We start from the raw sequence: 18,530 nt of genomic DNA on the forward strand, positions 1-18,530 counted from the left end.
GTTGCATAAGCAAAAGTTCGCATGGCGTGAGCCCAAAGGGACAGACGGCTCCACAGACAGTCCTCCTGCGACACCCCAATAAAGATTTCAAAGGTCTTTTACTTCTATTATGGTGCCATGGGGTTCACAGGGGAACAGTCTGTAGTAGTTTGTTGCTGTCTCAGCCGTGCATTTGCCATCTGAGTCACGGCACCAAATTGTGGGAGAAAAAACGAGTCCTCACTCTGAGGTTGGTTGCAACATGTCAGAGGCAGTTTATTCTCAAGCAATATTGCAAGGGGGGGAATGCACAATGGCAGGTCTCCCAAAAGATAAACAATTAGGGCAAGCATTTATACCTTTTGTTACATACAGTAATGATCAACAACTGCATTTTGTTTATACATATTCCTTCCTGATATCTTACTTTCCTCAGCAATTTCTGCTACAGTCTGTGTTCCATTCTTATCTAACACAAGGTCAAAAAACAGAATCTCTTACAGTTCTTTTCCACTTGCCCAGGCCCTGCTTGGAAGTCTCGTGTTATTAGCTATTAGAATTAGCCTGATTCTTGCTCTTCCTGGATGTCTGCTTTTTTTCCAACTTCCACAGTTTGAATAACTAATTTAATTAAGTAAATAAGGAGTGGGTCATGGATATTTTGCAAGCAGAAACAGAGAGTAAATTTGTAGAATAAATTGTTAACTGGAAATTATTTGCCTAGATCTTTGTTTGATAGAATATAGCATTTGGAATAAGTGATTGCTTGCAACATATCTTAACCCCTTATAATTAATAATATCTCCCACCTCATATTTAGCTGTGGCACTCTGATTACCTTTTCCAGGCCTGAAGAAGAGCTCTGTGAGGCTTGAAAACTTGTGTCTTTCACCAACAGGAGCTAGCCTTTTCTGTCTCATATTCTGGGACCAACGATTATAACAATACTGCAAAAGCTGAATGGAGTAGGAAAGAATAAAGATACTGAAAGCTTTGGTGTTCCCTTTCTTCTCTATTGAGAGTTTCAGAGGAGATAGACAGGGGCGGCTCTACAAAGTAGGCTGCCCCAAGCAGCGCGGAGCGCTGCGCCGCCCTTCCCCAGTCCCGCGGCGGGTCCCCTCTTCCCGCGGCTCCGGCATCCTGGGAGGCGGCATTTGCTCGGTGGAGCTCCGCCCGGCATGCCTGCGGCAGGTCCACGGAGCCTGGGACGAGCGGACCTGCCGCAGTCATGCCTGCGGGAGCTCAACAGGAGCCGCGGGAAGACGGGACCCGCCGCAGGCATGACTGCGGCAGGTCCGCTCGTCCCGGGCTCCGGTGGACCTGCCGCAGGCATGCCGGTGGGAGCTCCACCGGGGCCAAATGCCGCCCTCCCCAGGATGCCGCCCCAAGCGGGCGCTTGGCCCGCTGGTGCCTAGAGCCGCCCCTGGAGATAGAGCAGAACTGCTATTATTAATCAGCAACTCAGTCTGAGTTTTAGCTTTATTTTCATGTTAAGTGCAGTAACTGTGTGTGCCCATGGTCATAGCTGTTCAAAGCCATCTCAGATTTAAAGGGACATTGTTAAGTTGTTTTAAAACATTCAGATTTCTGACAGAGCACCCTTTAAATAGCATGGACAGGATGTTTTTCAAAAATTCCTTTTTACAGTGTTTCCAACTCTTATGATATTTGGTGACTATTTTTACACACACACACACACACACACGCACACACACCAGTCTTGGAGTTGGGACATTATGTGAGAATCTTAGCTTTCATTAAAAGGTAAGTGTCTGGGCTTGCAAATGTGAACTCTAAAGGCAAATAAGACTCCAAAGTTGTTTTTTAACTGCTCATGATTTTCTGGGCCTGACTCACAATGTTTGAACACTTGGGGTTGGCAATGCTGCATTAATATTTTGTTTTATAAGGCTTTTCCTGTTCCCTTCTAATCCTTAATAAGGATCTCTTGGGCAGACCTGGCAGCAATACCAACAACCATGTGCAGCCTCTGACCTCCACCCTTCCTCTGCCCCTTCCTCTCTGCACACGCCTCCCATTTCAGCTGTGCTGATGTTGTTACCAATAAACAACCACTTGTGGGGTCTGGGGATGAGCATAGTCATGAGCTCCACCAGCACTAGGTCCAGGGAACACTGCCTATGAGTTCCACTCCCTAATGAGTGCATGAGAGTTCTGTCAAAGTGGAATTGCTACATATGTTTCCTCTAATCTCTTTCATTAAAAGGAATCTTTGGTACACAAAGTTCAGATAGAAATGTGACCCTGCCCTTTTTAATATGGGTTGTGGGAGGCAATCCATGCAGATGTGTCCGCAGCCATTTTGATCGCAGAGATGGCATATGTTACCTATGAGACTCTTGCCACTTCAGAACTTCAGCTTGACTAAGAAATCACAGAAGCATTAGGTGATCAGCTGGCAACGGGACTCTAGTCTGAAGATAAGAAAGAGGGAAGACTAGCTCTCATATTCCATCATTTCACACAAATCCCATAAAAGGATGTAGTGGACCAGATCAAAACTGTGCTGCCAGGGAAGTGGTACCTATTAGAGTTACAGCTCTGGGCTTAGTTAGAGTTTCTGACTCTGTGGATCAGCATTTGGCTGTGGCACAAGATAGACAGGGACTGGGGAGTTTTCAGAGACTTCAGGATTAGCAAATGAACTAGACTTGCTGAAGAGTCTATATTTCCACACTGCTGACTGAGCCTTCTGTTTATACCATGTACTTCAGTGCCCAGAGCTGTCAAGCCTTCTAATGTCTGTCACAAACCTTTATTTATATTGTGCTACTTCCTACAGCTCCATCTCCTGGGCCAAAAAAATAATCCAAGGGCAAATGAAAATGTAGTTTGGAAATGATAAACCCTAGTTTTGCATCAGAAAGTGATACCGTAGTAACTGCACCTATGCCTCTGCACCCTCCTTCAGCACTTCATCTCTGCAGCAGGATTCCAGCAGGCTCAGTGCTTTATATTATTGTGATCCTATTCAGGGAGGATAGTCCATCAATGGCTATTAGCAAGATGGTCAGGGATTCAACCCCATGCTCTGAGTGTCCCTAGACCTCTGATTGCCAGAAACTGGGAGTGGATAACAGGGGATGGAGCACTCTGAAGCACCTGGCACTGGCCACTGTTGGAAGACAGGGCACTGGACTAAATGGATCATTGGTCTGACCTAGTATGGCCATTCTTATATACCAAGCAAGGAGTAAAAACTCAGCATTGGCCATCAGGCAACATTATTTGCCAATCCGGAACAACACTCAGCAGCACACTACTTTGTATCTTCAGCTAAACTCTCTTCCTTCAGGCTGTCTCCATGAAGAGGCCTGGACTAAGCTGTTTCCTGGTCCAAGCTGAGGAGCAGATAGCAGGTCTCCAGGTGGTCAGGGCCCATTCGATGTTCAAAATGAGGCTGCAGATCCTCAGGGGTGAACTGGGCCTGACCTGTGATTTCATCATACAGAGAAGGTCCAGCCTCACCTGCAGGCAAGTGACAAAGAAATGAGTTCAGATGACCCCAGACTGGTATATTCAGAGTTGGGCAATGTGGTATGGAAATTTGCTTCTCACCTCACTTGTTCAAACCTAGCCCAGCTGACTAGGGACTGAAGGCTGACACTGCCCATTGGCCATTCAGTAGTATTTCTAGATCTCATGCCACTTTCTGGTAGATAGATGTCTACAGTACTTGCACTTAGTATGGCAGGGACGGCTGATGCCACATCAGGATGATGGGAAGGAATTAGCCAGGCTGCAGTCTAGTCTCAGCTTTGCCCTGATGCACTGTGCAGTTTGGGGTGTGTCACATGACTTTTTGGCGTCAGTTTCCCCAGCTGTGAAATGGAGATAATGATGATTAGCTACCTAAGGGGTGGTCAGGAAGTTCACTGGTTTCAAGTGTGTACAGTAATTGTGCTGGGGATGGATTGTGCTAAGTGTTACCGTACCCTTTCTGGCAGACCTAGCAGAAAGAATGGGCCAAAGACGTGTCTCAGAGCCCCCCAGAAGGTACCAACAGTAGCATTAGGGAGGTGGATGGAGTCACTCCCCATTCCTACTTCCCACCCGGGGCCTCAGGCTAATGTTGAGCTTTTGAACCTAGGGGTCACTACTCCAGTGCCCTGTGTGGAATGTTGCAAAGGATTCTGGGACAACGTGTGTGAAGGAGAGAGGTTGTGGGTAGTTGAATTCCTTCACAGCATGGAAAAAGCTCAGGACCTTTTTCACAGCTCAGCTTGTCTCCTGCAAAGCAGAAGCCCAGGAATCAGATGAGCCTAGCCTCCTTGTCCGTCCCCTGCAGGCCTGCAGTTAGTATGGAAAGGCAAGAAGATTAGTAGTCTCTAGTGCATTTACTGGCTTTCCAATGTTTCCTCACCTTTGCATGTCTCCTGCAAAGTCTTCAGGGTGGAGGAGAGAGCAGCAGACCCTTGGTGATCCATCTGTTCCTCCTGGAATGCCTCATTGTCAGCTGGCACCTTGATCGCGCAGCGAGCATTGCTCACCACCTCCTCCAGGCTGGTCTCCTCAACCTCCTCAAAATCATCAGGGTAATCGGTCAGCTCCGCCTCATCCGTCCACTCTGCAGCAGGAGGGGCAGGGGAGCCCCAAGGGCATTAATACGGTCTCAGGCTACTCTTGGTGCTGTTCTCCGGATAGAGTCACATGACACGCTCCTCTGCACCCCCCCACCCCACGATACACAACTCAACCTGCTGCTCTGCACACATGCTGAACCCACCTCAGTGCCCAGCTCCACACTCCCCCTCAACACACTCACTTCTCCTGGCATGTCACACGCACCATCACCTGCCCCTACACAGCACCTCCTCAACACACACAACCTTGTGCCCCAACACAACACATACCTCCTAACACATGCACATCACACCTCACCACCCTTCACACCCTGGCTCAGTGCCACGCCCTGTCTCCATACCACATTACACAGACCTTAGGCCCTTGCACAGGGGATGGCCTCAGTGAAGCTGGGGAGAGGCCCTGTGCATGTCTCATGCCAGGACTGCACACCTCCCCAACAGAGCCAGAGAGGTGTGGGATGAGGCCTCCCTGCTACCCTACTTGAGACACACCCTGAGAGGGCAGGACTAGCTGGCTCCCCCAGAAGGCATGTGTTTGCCAGTGACCTATGCCAGTGGTTCTCAACCAGAGGCTCGGGGCCCCCTCGGGGGCTGTGAGCAGGTTTCAGGGGGTCCACGACGCATGGTCAGCGTTAGACTCATTAGGCCCAGGGCAGAAAGCCAATGTCCTACTGTGCAGGACTGCAGCCCAGGTCTCCAGCCCCACAATGCAGGGCTAAAGCCGAAGCCTGAGCTTTGTGGTGCCCTCCTGTGGTATGGGACCCCAGGCAATTGCCCTGCTTGCGACCTCCTAACAGTGCCCTGGCTTTCATATGCAGAAAACCCTTTGTTGTGGCACAACTGGGCCATGGAGTTTTTATAGCATATGTGTGTGCATAGGCGCCAACTTTTCCCAGCACTGGTGGGTGCTTGCGCCCCCCCGCCCCACCCCGGCTCCACCCATGCCCTGCCCCTGCCACACCCCCATTCCAACCCCTTCCCCAAAGTCCCCACCCCAACTCCGCCCCCTCCCTGCACCTATTGGACTCCTTCCCAAAATCCCCAACCCTGCCTCTTCCCCCCACACCGTGTTCCCCCTGCTCCCCTGTCCTGCCCAGCACTTGCCACCAAGAAACAGCTGTTTCATGGCGAGAAGAGCTGGGAGCTAGGGGGAGAAGTGGCGCGCTCAGGGGAGGGGGAGGAGGCAGAACGGAGGCGAGCTGGGGCAGGGTGAGGAGCTGCATGTGGGTACTCAGCACCCACCAATTTTCCCCAAGGGTGCTCCAGCCCCAGAGCACCCACGGAGTCAGCGCCTATGTGTGTGTGGGGGGGTAGGGGGCGGTGGCTCAGAAAGGAAAAGGTTGAGGACCCCTGACCTATGCAACTTGTGTCAGAACACCAAGATTTTCAGTGCAGGAAGACACTCTGTAACAAGATGAAAGAATTTCCAGTTTGGGCTGGGTTTGATTAATCAGCCAGAGGGCTGGGTGTTCTCTGAATGTTCTCTGACTTGCACAAGGGGATTGCAAAGCGGAGCTTGGACTCTCATGACACTGGGGCTCTGCCCTGACATTCCCAGGCATACTCCAGAATCATCTTCCTGGCTATATTTTGTCTTTTCCACATCTGTTCCCAGCATAAACCCAGCTGTACAAAAACGCACTGTGTGCAAAAACGAAAGGTGGGCACACTTTTGGCTTGGGGGTTATATTGTGTCTGACCAAGATCATGCATGCCTTCGTGAAAGTCCTGATCTGGGTTTTCATTGCCCTGGGTTTCAGAGATTGAGCAGACAGGACATGTGACAGTACCTTGTAACTCTGTGATCAGAGGGCTGGAGGGTAATAGTCTGTCAGGAGAGCTGCACTGGTCTGCAACAAAGGAAAGAAGACACATGTCAGACAGAGCAGGGGCTTAATGCAGTGGGTTTTCTATGACAACACTGGTGTCTACCAGAGATTGTCCTGAGATGCAGATTCAAATTTGGGTATAGGTCCAAATTTTAGCTCCCTCAAAGTTCCAGGTGTCCAAATCTGACTCTCTGGTTCAGACCTGTCTCTAGTTTATATCCTGTGTGATAGACTCAGGCCAGTTGGGTACAGCAGAATAGCTGAAGGCAGATATACTGGCCACTGGATTAACAGTTTTCTGTTCCCTGACTGACCAGAGCAGGGGCTGCTCCAGGCTAATGAGAACACCTGACTCTAATTAACCTGTAAAGAGTCAGGTGAGGCCATTCAGTTAATGTGACCACCTGACTCTAATTAAGGCCCTGCTGTTACTATAAAAAGGGCTCACTCCAGTCAGGCAGAGGAGCCAGGGAGCCAGAGGAGAGGAAGTGCGGCTGAAGGGCTGGTTACTGAAGACACCCTAAAACATCGTTAAAAGAGCCCTAAGGTAAGGGTGAAGAAGGGAGAAGCAGGAGCTCTGTGGGAAAGTGGCCCAGGGAAATGTAGCAACTCTGGCAGTGAAAGGTTGGCTGCCAACAACTGCTACCATTAGGGTCCCTGGGCTGGAACCCGGAGTAGAGGGCGGGCCCGGGTTCCCCCCAACCCACAACTACAGGAACAGCTCCTGGAAGGGGAAGTCAGGTCCCTGTCAGGACAGGAGGCTGAACAGAGACTGTGGGAGTTCTCTCACCAACCTCCTTGCAGCCTATGATGAAAAGGGCTCAGTAGACTGTAACCCTGGCCCTAGAGAGAGAAGGGCTACGTGGAGGGTCACAGTGAGCCACTGAGGCTAAGCATAAACCGCCTAGAAGCGCAGGACCCACAGGAGCAAGGTCAGAGCTCTGCCACAACTGGTGTCAGGAGTGGGATAGTGATTGTTCACAGCGTGGCGGAACAAAAAGAGGTGGTTACTAAAAAAAAAACAAAAACAAAAACCAAAAAAACACAAAAAAACCAAAAAGAAAACAAACAAACAAAAAAAGGGTGCACTGGGGTTTTTGGTTGTGGGTTTTTTTGTTGTTGTTGTTATTTGTACCACCATGGAGGAGGTGGTGAGAGCACTGGTGCAAGCCACAGCGGCCCAGCAGGAGGCAACACGGCCGGGCTCAGGCAATGGCACAACAGGAATCCATGAGGTTACAGCAGGAAACCAACCAATTGTTAATGAGCCAGGCGACCCAAGATCGAGCCCTCCTGCGCGAGGTTGTGGACCAGCTGAAGATCCTCACCACCCAGGCCCAGGGGTCCAATGGGACGCGAACCCTGAGGGCCACCGGTTGTCTGCCAAAGATGACGGCAGACGATGACATAGAGGCGTATCTCCTCTCATTTGAAAGGACTGCACAGCGTGAGGCATGGCCCCTAGAGCAGTGGACCAGCATTCTCGCACCTTTCTTGTGTGGAGAGGCCCAGAAGGCCTACTTTGATCTGCCCACTCAAGATGCCGCTGACTATTACCGGCTGAGGGCAGAGATCCTAGCACGATCCGGGGTGACAGCAGCAGTACAGGCCCAGAGGTTCCAGGAGTGGAAATACAGGGAGAACAAACCTCCAAGGTCCCAACTATTTGACCTCATACACCTTGCTCAGAAGTGGTTACGGCCTGAGGCATGCAGCCCGGAGGAGATATTAGAGACTTTGGTCATGGACCATTACATGCGGGGGCTGCCGCTGGATCTCCGAAAATGGGTCTGCCAGAACGATCCATCCACCTATGACGAAATGATCACATTGGTGGAAAGACGGATAACAGCCAGGGTATTAACCCAACTACCCAAGGAAGGCCCCTCACGAAACAAACATTTGACCCCGACCATGGAGGGTCGGGCGGCCAATCCCCCAGGAAGTCCTAGGTGGAAGAAGAGGGAGGTCGAAAACCGGTCAGGAACCCAGAAGGAAGGAACAGGGCTGAGTGGGGGGAACCCTGGGACTCAATCTCCTAACCCACGTGATAGGGGAATGACTAAAAGCAATTATAGGTGTTATGGGTGCGGGGAGTTGGGGCACATAGCTGCCCAGTGCCCCAATGTCATAGAGCCAAGGCAGTGTAACCTGGGGAACGGGGCAGACCCATGCAGCCTACTCAATATTGTAGGGGTCACAGTCACCCCACATAAATATACAAGGCAGGTAAAGTTGAATGGGGTAGAAACCATGGCACTCATAGACTCGGGGAGTGCTATTACCCTGATTTAGGGTAAATTAGTGAAGCGCAGCCAGTTAATGCAGGCCAAGCGTACAGGGGTAACCTGTGTCCATGGGACTGTTAGCTACTACCCCACCATACCAGTAAAAATTGAAATGCAGGGAAATGTCACCGGTGTGAAAGCAGGGATAGTCCCAAACCTCCCATACCCCGTGCTCATAGGTAGAGATTTCCCTGGGTTTGGAAACTTGCTCCCACTGGAGGAATTAGAGGGAGAGGAGCTCCCTGAAATTCAGAGGGTTTCCGCAGCAGAATGTCACCTCCCATTTTTCGCAGAAATGTCCCAGGAGCTATTCCCTCTCCCGGGGAAAGGAAGGAAGACCAAAAGAGAAAGAAGGGCGGCCAAGGCCTTGGGTACCCGAATCCTGACACAAGGACAGAGGGTCGCCTGTGTAGGCAGACGTACACGGGCAACTGAAGGGGAGGGCCCTGAGACAGAGGAGGGGTCAGAGACCACTTCCAACCCCAACCTCACAGAGCCAGCCGAGAGGGCGGAGACAGATCCCCCAGAGTTCAGGCTGTTAAACCCAGAGAGAGAGACTTTTGGACGGGACCAGGTGGAAGACCCAAGGTACGAGAACGCCAGGAAGGAGGTGGCTGAGATAGATGGGGTACCCATAGAGGGAAAGGCCCGGGGGCCAGGGCCTTATTTTGTGATCAAGAGGAATTTCCTATACCGGGTCGTGCAAATGCAGGAGCAAGAGGTACACCAACTCCTAGTCCCCCGGAAACACCAGAAGGCAATATTAAGCCTTGCTCACAGTCACCTTTTTGGAGGACACTTGGGAGTGGAAAAAACCCAGGCGCGAATCTTACGCAGGTTCTTCTGGCCGGGGGTACATGAAGACGTCCGGCGGTACTGTGCCTCTTGCCCTGAATGTCAACTGCACAGCCCTTGTCCACATCTAAGAGCTCCTCTGGTACCCCTGCCGATCACTGGATTCTCCCCCTTTGAGCTGTTGTATGGACGCAACCCCCGAGGCATCCTGGACATAGCCAAGGAAATTTGGGAGGTGGAACCCAGTGAGGGGAAGAACGTAATAGAACATGTACTACAGATGAGGGATCGGATAGCTCGGGTCACTCCCATAGTGAGGGAACACCTAGAGAAGGCCCAAGAGACCCAGAGAACCTACTACGACCGCCAAGCCAAGCTTCGTCAGTTTCAACCTGGTGACCGAGTAATGGTACTGGTACCCACGGCCGAACGTAAGCTGTTGGCCCAGTGGCAAGGGCCCTATGAAATAGTTGAACCCGTAGGGAAAGTAAATTACAAAGTGCAACAACCAGGACGTCAAAAAGTAGAGCAGATATATCATGTAAACCTTCTGAAACCATGGCATGCGCAAGAGGCATGCACAGTGATTCGAGAAGGGCTGCACCCAGGGAACAAAAATCCTGAACAAGTGAGGGTGTCTCCTGATCTAACGACAGCACAGAAGAAAGAGGTAACTGAGATGATTGCCCAATATCACGATGTATTCTCGACAAAGCCAGGTCGCACAACCGGGACATATCACCACATCATCACAAACCCTGGGGCCAGAGTAACTATGAGGCCCTACCGGGTGCCAGCAGCCAAAAGGGAGGAAATAAAAGCGTAAGTCAGGAAAATGCTGGAGATGGGGGTCATCGAAGAATCCCACAGTCAGTGGTCCAGCCCAATAGTGTTGGTGCCCAAACCTGATGGCACCACAAGGTTCTGCAACGACTTCCGTCGACTAAATGAGATATCCCAGTTTGATGCCTACCCTATACCCCGCATAGACGAACTAGAGGACCATCTGGGGAATGCCCGGTACTTGACAACCTTACACTTGACAAAGGGGTACTGGCAGATTCCCCTAGCCGAAGATGCAAAGGAAAAGACGTTGTTTTCTACACCAGAGGGGCTCTTCCAATATACGGTCCTTCCTTTTGGACTACATGGGGCTCCAGCTACCTTTTAGCGCCTCAAGGACAAGTTATTATGCCCCCATACCAGTTATGCTGCGGCCTACTTGGATGACGTGGTGATTCATACCCCAGACTGGGAGACCCACTTGGAAAAAGTGGGGGCGGTCCTTGATACCTTCCGGCAAGCTGGCCTTACAGCGAACCCTGTTAAGTGTGCTGTAGGGTTCACGGAGGCCAAATATCTTGGCTACGTGGTAGGAAAAGGTCTGGTAAAACCCCAACTGAATAAGTTAGAGGCCATCCAAAATTGGCCTCGGCCAAGTCGTAAGAAGCAGGTCTGAGCATTTCTAGGGGTGGTGGGGTATTACCGGCGTTTCATCCCCCATTTTGCTACAAGGGCGAGTCCCCTAACGGACTTAGTGAAGGCCGATGGTCCTGATCCAGTCAGATGGTCCGATGCAGCAGAAAGGGCATTCACGGACTTATGGACTGCCCTCTGCAGTAACCCCGTATTGATAGCCCCAGATTTCAACAATGACTTTATCTTACAGACAGATGCATCTGAGGTAGGGTTAGGGGCCGTCCTGTCGCAGATGGTTGGGGAGGAGGAACACCCAGTTCTCTACCTCAGTAGGAAACTCCTTCCGAGGGAACAAAAATATGCAGTTGTAGAGAGAGAGTGCCTCGCTGTAAAATGGGCCATGGAAGTGATGTGTTACTACCTGCTGGGGCGCAGATTTGTCCTTGTGACTGACCATGCCCCTCTTCAATGGATGCAACGGAACAAGGAAAAGAACACAAGGGTAACCAGGTGGTTCTTATCCCTCCAACCTTTCCAGTTCCGCATAGAGCACAGAGCAGGGAGTCACCATGGCAATGCCGATGGCTTATCACGCGTACACTGTCTGGCGTCCCAAGCTGCCCAGCCCCTTGGTGTTGAGCAGCGGGGAGGGATATCTGATAGACTCAGGCCAGTTGGGTACAGCAGAATAGCTGAAGGCAGATATACTGGCCACTGGATTAATAGTTTTCTGTTCCCTGACTGACCAGAGCAGGGGCTGCTCCAGGCTAATGAGAACACCTGACTCTAATTAACCTGTAAAGAGTCAGGTGAGGCCATTCAGTTAATGTGACCACCTGACTCTAATTAAGGCCCTGCTGTTACTATAAAAAGGGCTCACTCCAGTCAGGCAGAGGAGCCAGAGGAGAGGAAGTGCAGCTGAAGGGCTGGTTACTGAAGACACCCTAAAACATCGTTAAAGGAGCCCTAAGGTAAGGGTGAAGAAGGGAGAAGCAGGAGATCTGTGGGGAAGTGGCCCAGGGAAATGTAGCAACTCTGGCAGTGAAAGGTTGGCTGCCAACAACTGCTACCATTAGGGTCCCTGGGCTGGAACCCGGAGTAGAGGGCGGGCCCGGGTTCCCCCCAACCCACAACTACAGGAACAGCTCCTGGAAGGGGAAGTCAGGTCCCTGTCAGGACAGGAGGCTGAACAGAGACTGTGGGAGTTCTCTCACCAACCTCCTTGCAGCCTAAGATGAAAAGGGCTCAGTAGACTGTAACCCTGGCCCTAGAGAGAGAAGGGCTACGTGGAGGGTCACAGTGAGCCACTGAGGCTAAGCATAAACCGCCTAGAAGCGCAGGACCCACAGGAGCAAGGTCAGAGCTCTGCCATACCTGGTTAAGTCCCCAGTAAAAACATCCACTTGGTTGATCTTATCCTAGATCTGACTTTACCTCATCCTAAAGCCACCAGCCATTTTTGCATGGCTAGCTCTCCCTAATGCCTGCCTGCAATAGCAGAGGCGGCAGCAGGCCAGGCCTGAGGTGCATTGGCAGAGAGTGTTGCGGGGAGGGGCAGGACTAGGTTAAGAAGGGATGTTGTAGGTCAGGTTGGGGAGCAGAGTCAAAGTTGTATGCATGGGTCTGTCTAGTTCTAACTGATGGAAAAGTGTGCCTGGTACAAAGTTCTTTATAGCCTAGACAGCAAACCTCTAGAATATTATGAGGTTGTTTGGGTGTCCTCACCCTCATCCTGGAATCATGTGCTTCTGCACAGGAGTATAGATGTACATGGTAGTAACCACTTGCAGGGTTAGGCCTTATACAGCCCATAATGAGCTGTGACTACTTATTGCTTATATACCCAGCTTAGGGAAAAAGTTGGGTTACATATTTATTTTTACTTAAATAGGGCTCAGTTTGTGCCTATCATGCATGTCCCTGCACTGTGGGCAATGCAGAGCTGCACTAGCCAAGGAAAACGCCAAGAGGCTTGGCACTGCCTCCCAGAGCTAGGTGCACTGAGGCACCATGTCCCTTAGGGATGCCACAGACTCCCCTTGCCCGGCTGGCCACTGTGGCTGGCGTCATGGGCTGGCACATAGGATAGACAGCGCTATATGCCTCTGTAAGAGTAATCTGACCAGTCCTTATTTTTATACAAAATGTCAAGGGAAATGTTTAACCTTTTTTTTTAAAGTTCACACAGTGCAAAAGAATTGCCCATGGGCTTTTCTGGGGCCCCTTTCTATGCCCCTTGAACTTATAGGTGTAGTTATGTAGCAGTGCCTAGTAACTTTGCAATACACTATATTGTGTGGTTCATGGTTTCACAGTGTGCTGCCAGCACCTCCCTGAGAGGTCATTCTAGCCAACTGCTGGCTCCACCACAGTGTTGTTAGCTGAAATGTTTGGTGGTTCCAAGGTTAAAAGGGCAAGGACTGGAGTATTTCTCTGTGCCCTCTATATAGCACAGCTGTCACCTCAGATTCAGGTCATGGCAGGAGGGAATGCAGAAATCACGTGTCTCAAGCCAGCCCTTCAGTTCTATGTAATGTTCCAACAGAATTAAAGCCAAAGCGGTTGCCTGGATATTTTATTGCAGAGGAAATCCAGGATGGCAGAGGCATGTTTAGGATTGTTTCATTAGCCTGACAGAGCAAGAACCTGCAGAACCTGAGTCAGCTGCTCTTTGAACATAAAAGTACTCTTATGGCTGGCCTGGTGGCCTTATTGCTGCCCTAGCAGCTTAAGGATGAGGCTCTTGGTTACAGAGCTCCTGGTATGAAGCTCTGGTGGCAGAAAAAAAAATACCATGAAATTTATGACACCTCTAATTTTAGCAGAGGCATGCTAGAGGTAAGACTTTTGCTCAGACTGCAAGAGGTGCTTGGTTCCGATTGCACACAAGACCTGAAGGTCGATATGAAAGCCATGTGCTTCCCATCCTGAAGATATGCAGATCATGCATGGATGTACATGCAGTTGTATGTGTCTGCATCAACCCTACATTTCATATTTGGGTTCTGAATTTGAAAACACTTGAAATTATAGTTTTCCCTTGTAATTATGACAAAACTAATATTGAGTCCAGGTCTGAGCATTTCCAGTATGGCTATGAAATTCAATATGATGTGGGAAGGCAGCTGTTTGGGGTGTGTCTGTAGCTATATATTTAAGGACAAATTTCCAGCCACCTTCAAAGGTGCCTCTAACTTTGTGCCTGGTAAGTGTGTAGTTAGGCTCACGATTACTTGCCCTGAATGCTCAGATGCCTATTTGCATGTACAAATGTGAGGTTTATGCAAACAAATGCACACGTGTAATGTTTCAGAAAGAAAACTGGAGGCACTTAATCTCCTGAGATACTACATCTGTATATGCAAGTGATGGTTGTCAGGGTTTAGGAACCAGCCTTTTTACTGCAGTAAAATAATAACAAAAACCTCCCATTCTGCACAGTCAAAAAAGTCAAGAACCAGGGCTGGGGGCCTAGCAGGACTGCTCCCTTTCCTCTCTCCCCAACAAATAAAAACAAACCAGCAAAATATTACACTTCCCTCTTTCCCATTTCTTGGATTTCAGCCTGGTCTCCGGAGCCTTTCCTCCCCTCCTACACCTATTGTTCCCTGATGGCTCTCTGATGTCACTTACAGTTTGAACCCATTATTTCATGGTATTTAGAAGCATAGGACATACTAGTTCAGTAGACTCTCCCCAGCAGTGGCCAGTACCCAGCTCTTACCTATCTCTCTTGGCACCTCCTTGATCAGAGGTGGAATGGGTATGTCATCTTCTAAGTTCTCCTCAGTGGAAGACACGCTTTCATGCTCAAAGTCTTCAGAGTAATCTGAGCTGCTGCCTAGAATGCTGGAGAGCTCCTCTGGCTCATAAAGCTCTGGACTGTGTGTGCTGACATACGGTGGAGCTGACTTTGGCCTTAAGGCTCCCCTCACTTGGTGAGCTAACAGTGTCTTACTTTGAGGTGTGGGTGGGAGGGGATCTGTGTTGTCCGCCTCATGGAGCTTTGCCAGATGGTGCTGCTTGAAGAGCTGGGATTCTTGGTGAAGAAGGAAAAGCTTGAGGTGTTGCTGGACATAAAGGATGTTGAGGATGCTGCTGGCACTGGGTCTCTTTCCTGGGCACTTCTCCAGGATGGTTTGGATCAAGCCATGCAGGGGCTCAGAATAGCACTCTGGCACAGCAGCATACTCGCCTTTCACAATCTTGTAAAACAAGCTGACCAGATTTATTCCATCAAAGGGTGGCTTTAAGACACACATTTCAAAGAGAACACATCCCAGCGCCCAGATGTCCGACTTGGAGCTGTACGGCACATCCTCGCAGAGCTCTGGGCTCAAGTAATAGGGTGTGCCTACAAAAGTGCTTGCCATGTCCAGGGTGCTGTTCATGACCTTCGAAATGCCAAAGTCCCCCAGTTTCACCATCCCTTTCTTAGTGAGAAACACATTGGATGTTTTGATATCTCGATGCAGGATCTTTATGGAATGGATGTACTGAACAGCCATAGCTAGTTGCACAAACCATTCCATGACTGTGTTCTCGGGAAAGTACCCCTCCTTCCTCATCTTAATGTGGTCATCCAGGGAGCCACCATCACAGTAATCCTGGATGATGAACATATGTTCCTCCTCAAAGAAGTGCTCATGGCAGGTTACAATGTGGGGGTGCTTGAGTTTGCCCAGGATGGTCACCTCCTGAAGCACTGCCTCTTTGGTTCTCATTTTCTTTGATGGATCTGTCTTGATTTTTTTCCCAGCAAACAGTTTCTTTGTCTCTGTGTTCCTCATCAGGAAGACCTCAGCACTTGATCCCCTGCCTATGGTTAGTATTTGCTCATACTTCTCCATTGTCTCAACCAGCGTTCAAGCTAGAAGGAGAAGCAAAACCTCAGGTTACCATGTTAGAGATGTCAACCAAGTCCGCATGCTTTCTGTTTCACGACTGAGGGAGGTTACTCTCAATTTTATGCTAATTGTGTGGTTGTGTTGATGACGGGGATCGGAAGGGGAAGGGTGCTGGTAACAGGATTTGGAGCCTTTCACCTCTACATCATTGGTTTGAATCTGCACCAGGCCAGGAGGGATTGAATGTTGTGGCTCTCTGACAGCAGTTGCTTAGTGGGCCTGTGTGAAGGGATTTGCTGGGCTCAGTCCAGTGGCTAGGAGCTACATCACAGAAAACCACTATGACACTAATTCCCATTGTTGGCAATTTTAGCTGAAAGGCCAAGGATCGAATGGGCCATGCTTCACCAACAGAGGTGGCCCCTCCAGGGCAGGGTTGAGGCTTATTGGTCGGGGTTGGTGTTCAGGAAGCTTGCACTGCTGCTGGTTTTCAGTGTGACTGTGATGCCAACAGACCAGGTGCCAGCTCATGCTAATGCCCCCATGTCTCAATGGAACAGTGGTTTGGGCATTGGCCTGCTAAACCCAGGGTTGTGAGTTCCCTCCTTGAGGGGGCCACTTAGGGATCTGGGGCAAAAATCAGTACTTGATCCTGCTAGTGAAGGCAGGGGGCTGGACTTGATGACCTTTTGAGGTCTCTTCCAGTTCTAGGAGATAGGTATAGGTAAGCTTGCTTAGCGACCACTGCAGTGCACCAAAGCTCTGTCCTGCAGACACCCCAGTTAGGGCGAGAGGTATGTTCTGTCTCCGCACCCCATCTAGTCTTTGGCTATGCTGAGGGGGCCAACTACTGCCCACTGTGAGGAACACCACTGACCCCTTTCCCATCACACATTCATGTGTTTCAGCCACTCCCAGTGCTGGTTGGACTTGAACTGGTGCCCTGGGCAAAAGCAGTGCTGGGTTTACAGTAGCTCCAGTGGCTTCATGGAGGCAGGGCCCATGCTGAGAAGGGGCCTCGGCGTGCTCCACTTGCACTGCTCCCCCCTCCTACCACTTGCTCCTCTTGGCCTACCTCCTGGCTGGCCAAGGGCTCCTCCCACTCTGGGCAGTCTCTGCTTCCTACCACCTGTCTCCCTGGAGCTGAGCCACCTGGGACTGGTGCAGAATCCTGGCCAGTCTCAGCCAGGTATGTGGGGGGGGGAACAGTGTGGAGGGCATGGCTGGGCCCCTCCAGGCAAGGGGGGAGGGATAGCTTAGTGGTTTGAGGATTGGCCTGCTAAACCCAGGTGAGTTCAATCCTTAAAGGGGCCACCTAGAGGGATCTGGGGCAAAATCAGTACTTGGCAGGGGCTGGACTCAATGACCTTTCAGGGTCCCTTCCACTTCTATGAGATAGGCATATCTTCATATATATAGAGATATATATATATGTGCATCTTGAAGGACCCTGGCCGGGGCAGGTCCTGACCTGGCTGATCATGCTATTCCCGAGGGACCAGAGTGATTCCTGGCCCTGGGACCAGCCATGGCTATGCTGTTGGCTCAGCCCGGCAGACACAGTTGCCTCCCAGCAAGGCCGGGGAGTGCAGCTGGGAGGTGGGGAGTGGGTCTGTGGGGGGCATGAAGGGAGTGCTGGGCTGTTAAGGGGCAGGGAGGATGTGTGTGTGTGTTGGGGCACTATGGAATGGGGGTTCTGGGGGGGGTGCTGGGCAGTTGTGGTGGGGCTGTGGGCAGGGGTGGTGTTGTGCAGGGCACTGTGCATTTGTGGGTGGGTCTGGGGGGCACTGGGTATAGTGGGTCTGGGGGGGCCTCTGGCCATAGGGAGTCGGGAGTGCTGGGAGCACAGGCTGTGTGGTGTGGCAGGCCACTAGGTGTCTGCTGGTTTGTAAATAGTACCCTCACACTGGGCAGAGCAGGGCCACCCCTGCTATGCCATGCCTCATTGCCTCTTGCTGGCCCCTTGCTCTGGGGACCAGGGGCGGCTCCAGGCACCAGCAAGCCAAGCGCGTGCTTGGGGCGGCATGCCGCGAGGGGCGCTCTGCCGGTCGCTGGGAGGGCGGCAGGCGGCTCCGGTGGACCTCCCGCAGGCGTGCCTGTGGAGGGTCCGCTGGTCCCGCGGCTTCGGTGGAGCATCCGCAGGCACGCCTGCGGGAGGTCCACCGGAGCCACGGGACCGGCGACCGGCAGAGCGCCCCCTGCGGTGTGCCACCGTGCTTGGGGCGGCGAAATGGCTAGAGCCGCCCCTGCTGGGGACTGACCTCCATTGCCTCCATGGGGGCCCACAAATACCGTATGTTTGGCGCTTTGCCCACAAAAGGTTAATCGGGCCCTGGGGGGCTTGTTACACATCCGATGCCAGCGGGGCCCCTCCCGCACAAGGTGATTTGCACAAGCAGTGGGGCCTGAAGAGGGAGCAGAGATGGAGGAAGGGGCCTGAAGAGGGAGCAGAGATGGAGGGAGGGAGGAAGGAAGATGTTGAGAGGAGCCTGGAAAACTCCTGGGGAGGTCACAGGGGGCAGTGAGAGCAAAGGACAAACCTCCATGTGGGTAGAGTGACCAGATGTCCCGATTTTATAGGGACAGTCCTGATTTTGGGGTCTTTTTCTTATAGAGGCTCCTATTACCCCCCGCTCCCTGTCCCAATTATTCACACTTGCTGTTGGCACCCTACATGTGGGTTCTTCTGAAATCTTCTCCAATCTCTTTAAACAACGGTAAAACAAGTGCTGTAACTATGTTCCTCCTCACAGCAGTGATCCTGAA

General features: G+C 51.2%; 1 protein-coding gene across 4 annotated transcripts; it reads right to left on the reverse strand.

Annotated features, from left to right (window-relative positions):
- Positions 1-2,269: 2,269 nt before the first annotated feature.
- LOC120372198 (serine/threonine-protein kinase Nek5-like) lies at positions 2,270-16,155 on the reverse strand. 4 transcript variants are annotated; one of them, XR_005584781.1, is made up of 5 exons: positions 14,642-16,145; positions 6,377-6,436; positions 4,364-4,567; positions 3,559-3,821; positions 3,327-3,468 (listed from the first exon to the last, which is right to left on the reverse strand). XR_005584781.1 is itself a non-coding variant. In XM_039489090.1 (4 exons), exons 1-4 carry the CDS (start codon positions 15,765-15,767, stop codon positions 2,410-2,412), a joined length of 1,395 nt encoding a protein of 464 aa, XP_039345024.1. In that variant the 5' UTR covers positions 15,768-16,144; the 3' UTR covers positions 2,270-2,409. The 4 variants fall into 4 exon arrangements, 3 of the variants coding, with proteins under 3 accessions (XP_039345024.1, XP_039345022.1, XP_039345023.1); XM_039489090.1 differs by lacking the exons at positions 3,327-3,468; positions 3,559-3,821 and adding an exon at positions 2,270-2,414 and having other exon boundaries at positions 14,642-16,144; XM_039489088.1 differs by lacking the exon at positions 3,559-3,821 and having other exon boundaries at positions 3,208-3,468; positions 14,642-16,147.
- Between the last annotated feature and the right edge of the window lie 2,375 nt (positions 16,156-18,530).

Source organism: Mauremys reevesii, linkage group 9 (genome assembly GCF_016161935.1).
Source record: "Mauremys reevesii isolate NIE-2019 linkage group 9, ASM1616193v1, whole genome shotgun sequence".
NCBI classification, from domain to species: domain Eukaryota; kingdom Metazoa; phylum Chordata; order Testudines; family Geoemydidae; genus Mauremys; species Mauremys reevesii.